Source organism: Sinocyclocheilus grahami, unplaced genomic scaffold, assembly GCF_001515645.1.
Source record: "Sinocyclocheilus grahami isolate Dianchi unplaced genomic scaffold, SAMN03320097.WGS_v1.1 scaffold1167.1, whole genome shotgun sequence".
NCBI classification, from domain to species: domain Eukaryota; kingdom Metazoa; phylum Chordata; class Actinopteri; order Cypriniformes; family Cyprinidae; genus Sinocyclocheilus; species Sinocyclocheilus grahami.
This window is the reverse complement of record NW_015506346.1, coordinates 17847-22618: the sequence shown is the minus strand read 5'-3', so window position 1 is coordinate 22618 and position 4772 is coordinate 17847. Positions and strand designations below refer to the sequence as shown.

At 35.0% G+C, this 4772-nt stretch overlaps 1 protein-coding gene across 1 annotated transcript; it reads right to left on the bottom strand.

Moving 5' to 3' along the window:
* Nucleotides 1-484: 484 nt before the first annotated feature.
* LOC107567542 (CD209 antigen-like) lies at nt 485-4422 on the bottom strand. Its single transcript, XM_016253230.1, has 8 exons — nt 4210-4422; nt 3808-4101; nt 3530-3657; nt 3243-3343; nt 2620-2723; nt 936-1063; nt 747-838; nt 485-635 (listed from the first exon to the last, which is right to left on the bottom strand). Exons 1-8 carry the CDS (start codon nt 4331-4333, stop codon nt 506-508), a joined length of 1101 nt encoding a protein of 366 aa, XP_016108716.1. The 5' UTR covers nt 4334-4422; the 3' UTR covers nt 485-505.
* Between the last annotated feature and the right edge of the window lie 350 nt (nt 4423-4772).

Sequence of the window (4772 nt, the reverse complement as noted above, 5' to 3'; positions counted from 1 at the left end):
TTATTTCTTGATGAAGCTTAATATAAAAGACATGCGGTATATATGAAGTTAAGGTTCCTTGCTGATTTCATCTCTCCATAATCAGTTAAGCAATGATCATATATTGCAGGTCATGCTTTTATCATAGTGAATATTAGCTAGATTTAGCTGTTAGCCTAGCACTAACTTCAGTCTATTCTTTCTAGTGTGAAGCTGCAGACTCTTGATCTGATGTGTGTTGGAGCTCATTGTTTGGTACTTCTGCTATTAGCATTACTGATATTGAGATATCGGAAGTACAACAGCGCAATACTAGCTGCTATGTGTTTTAAACCGCAGAAAGCTTCAAAAGCTGCACACGTGCACCAACAACATAGAAACAAATTTATTACCTCAATGATTTAATAAAGAAGATTAATTACAAAGGCACTTTTTGAAGAAACAATCTTTAGCTTACAAAAAAAAGGCAATACAAGTACACATTTATAAGTTTACCTGCTTCCTATTAGCGATCATATTACAGATTTTATTTTTCACAAATCCATTTAAAAGTAGAACTACAAGGATAGTAGTTCCACCCTGGATTGCCTTGACGCTTTGAATTCACAGCACAGTCCTTCTTTGTATGTTCATTGGGCTCTCCATATCCCCAGAAGCTGAAATTACAAACCATCATTAGATGTTCTGTGCTGCTTTCTATGTAATATGATGAAGATTGTGAGAAACATTTATTATATAATTATAGGTTAAATTCAATGATTTCTCACCTAGGGGTCAGTGTGCTGCCATCAACCCATTTCCATGTTCCCTCCATATTAGTTAGACCAATCCAGACTTCACCGTAAATTTTTAAAAAATCCTAATTATAGAATTTAATTAAAATAATGTTTTAATATCTTAACTAACATACATTTAATATGAGTAAGTGAATCATTTTGAGTCAGTGTTTTACTCACTTGTTCTTCGTTACTGTTTATAATAGTTAGATTTGCTCCTCTCTTCAAACAATCTTGATTGCTGTCATTCCAGTTTTTCTCTTCAGAGGAATTGTAGTATAAACTGGATTGATAGCACGTCCATCCATCTGGTAACACAACCATATTAGTTGCAAGCCTCTTGTTCTCATTTACCTCTCATTTACCCTGAATTGGAACTTACTAATAACAGCTTGTACTACACACATACGATATCTATTTAATAATGAATATTTGTGTAGTTTTAGTGTATAGTTCAAGATTACCCATTTCACGGAGATGTTTTGACAGTAGTTTTTCCTCCTCACTTAACTGGTGATTTTGTTTGGTCATTTCGTTATGGGCATTCACTAATTCATCCTTCATTTTTAACAAGTTTTCAATCTCAGAAAGTAGCTTGATCCTTGTTTTATTGAAGGTTTCCTCACTGTTTTCATACTGGTGAGTCTTAGTTCTGTGTTCAGTAAGCAGCAAAATAATGGCCTCAAGCAGAAGAACACACTGCAGCACCAAATACACTGTAGCTTTTATGTATCTTCTGGTTTTCACAGAATCACTTCCTGAAAATGACGGAAATGAAGATAAATGTTAATTACTCACAGGACTAAAATGTGTATTAGTTATTTTTATAATCAAATGAGTCTTAGTACCTGTGCTGGTCCTCTTGCACATTTCTGGTCTTTTAGAGTCAAATCGTGTAAGTTGCTGGTGTGTGGACTGCACTGTTTTATGCTAATACTTTAAGAGGCTGAACATTAACTACACCACTGTGACCACACTGAGCAGTCATATCCTGTTTGCTTATATAAAAACATTTTTGTAGATAAATGATAAAGATCTCCCCCCACGCACAAACACACATTTTGAGTACACTGCTAGAAAAACTAGACATGTTGTTTAGCCTTTGGTTGAATTTGCATTTTTTTACTTTTATAAATGATTGAAATTCATTATTTTCTTTTTTTAAAGGGAATAGTTTTGTCATTAATTACTTACCCTCATGTTGCATGTTGTTACAAACATGTAAGACCTTTGTTTATCTTCGAAACACAAATTAAGATATCTTTGATGACATCCGAGAGCTTTCTAACCCTGCATAGACAGCCACATAACTACCATGTTCAAAATTAAGGTTAAGCTACTGATGTCACATGGACTATTTTAACGATGACCTTACTACATTTCTGGGCCTTGAACGTGTCAATTGCATTGCTATCTATGCAGGGTCAGAAAGCTCTTGGATTCTTAATTTGTGTTACGAAGATAAATGAACATCTTGCGGGTTTGGAACGACATGAGGGTGAGTAATTATTGACATAATTTTCTTTTTGGATGAACTATCCCTTTAAATGTGAAGCGTGTAGTTTCTGCGTCACAATCGTTACCAGGCAGAATTGAAGGGAAAAATAAATAGCCACACCCCAAACATATCCGTTGAGTTAGTGTTAATATTGAAACTTTTTTTAGCTTTAAGTGTGACTTTGCTAGATGTTGTATAAGTAACAAAATATAATAGAATCACAAATGAGCTTACTCAGAGTTTCAGTGATAAAGATGATTTTACATGAGAACTTGTAAGAAGAATAAGTGAAATGAGACCAAACATGTTGTAACAACCCTTTATTAACCGTTCAATGTAATTAGTTCTTCAAATTGTTCTTCTCACAGATCCATTTAATAGGTTTATCACATGAATAATCAGCAAACCCTGATGACAGATTTACAGCACAATCCTCATTACCAGAGCTAGGTTTTCCAGAAGCCCAGAACCTGCAACAACAGACCAGCATTAGGTGTCTGACTGTGAGATAAAGTCAGGACTAACTTTGAGTTTAAAAGTTTAAAAGCATTTGAAAAGTTTGACTGTTTTAATGGCCATACAGGCACACAATATACAGAATGACTGTAGGCAGTGGCTCAAAGTTGTTGTAGAGCATTGCTAGGCTGTTGCAATGGTGTTTTGGGTACTAAGGCATGCTATGTGGTGGCTCAGGCATTTCTATGATGTTTGTTGTTGGTTGTAATCATAGTCTTGGTTGTACAGACAAAAGGGGCCAGTGCGTAGCTAGGTCAGTGGGTAGTTGAATGGATGGTTGGTTGAATGGATGGATAGATGAATAGGCAGATGGTAGACTTTGTCAGAACAGGCTGTAGTTCTGTGCGGAGTTTGGTGGATGTAACTTAAAAGTGTTCGAAGGCGTTTCATTTGATCAATTTGGTTCTAGAAGTAGAATAATAGTCTGAAATATTTTAAGTTGAATTCAAAATTTTAAATCAGTGATTTCTTACCCAGTGGTCCGTATGCTGCTATCAACCCATTTCCATGTGCCCTCCACCTCAGTCAGACCGATCCAGACTTCAGAACCACCAGAAACTTTTTTCACAAAGTCCTAATAATATAATATAATATATGTTTGAATAAACAAAAACACTTGTGAATATAATTACCCAAACCTTACCCCGCTAATTGTTTTAGTATTTGTTTTATATGTGAATCGATTTTCTGTATGAAGATATCTCAGAATAAAGGAATAAATTATAGTTTAGTACACAAACACACACTTTCTTTCACTCACTAGTTCCTCTCTGTTGTTTATGATGATCAGATCTGCTCCTCTCTCTGTACAGTCTCTTCTGCTCTCAGTCCAGTTCTTATTCTCTGAGGAAACATAGTAGAGACTGGATTGATAGCACTTCCATCCATCTGTAAACACAAGCAGTTACAATAATTAACTCTGTATTCCCATCCACACTGATTAACACAACCTATTTATAGCAGGTTATACCCAACACATATCGACTGTGTCCTTTTATAATTGAATATTTGTGTAGTTTTAATATAGTTCCTTATTACCCATTTTGCTTATCTGCTGCCACAATTCTTCCATTTTCTTCTGTAAGTCTTGCTTTTCTGCAGTTAGGATTATTTTCTCAGATGATATTTTTTTTATATTATTTTTCAAGTTAGATTTGTTGGTTTTTAACTCCTGTATCTCGTCGGTGAGGTTTTTGTTCTTGATGTAAAACTCCTCAATCATATTATGGAGATTGACACCCAGCACTATGACAGCAGTCAGCAGAAGAACACACAGCAGCACCAAACACACTGGAGCTGCTCTGGAGCTTCTGCTCTTCACACAGTCACTTCCTGTAGATCACAAATATGATAAATATTTAGATAAATATGTCTTAAACACATACATGGCTCTAATGTACTTGTTAGTTTGTGATACTATAATGAAATTATTCTCAGTACCTGTGTGTCGAGGTGTTTGGTGTCTCTTGGTGTCTGAGTTCTCTGTTTCTGTCCTGACATTATGACGGTTTCTAGCATCTCTGCTTGCATCAGTGATCATCTCCCTTACATCTCTTCTTTCCATATCTCAATGCTTTCTCAGGTCTTTTGGAGCCAAGTTGCTGGACTGTACTGCTGTGTACTAATACTTTAAGAGGCTGAATGTTAACTATACTGCTGTGACCGCGCTGAGCAGTCATTTCCTGTCTGCTTACATATAAAAAAAAAACTTAGAAATGATACAGATCTATATTTCTCCCCATGTAAGCAGTTTGCTTGTAGACTACTAGAAAATAAACATGTGTAGCTAAACCTTTAATGTAAATATCATTAAAATGTATTACCATTTTTATAAACTATTAAAATTAATGATTAAGATAAAAATTATTTTCCTCTTTCCTGCATCACCAAACAGACCTGGAAAAAAACTGTTAAACCAGCCATTGGTTAAGATTATTATATATTTTTTTTCATTGATTAGGTCCCATTTATGTTGTGTTAACTGTGATAAAATTGAAAGATGA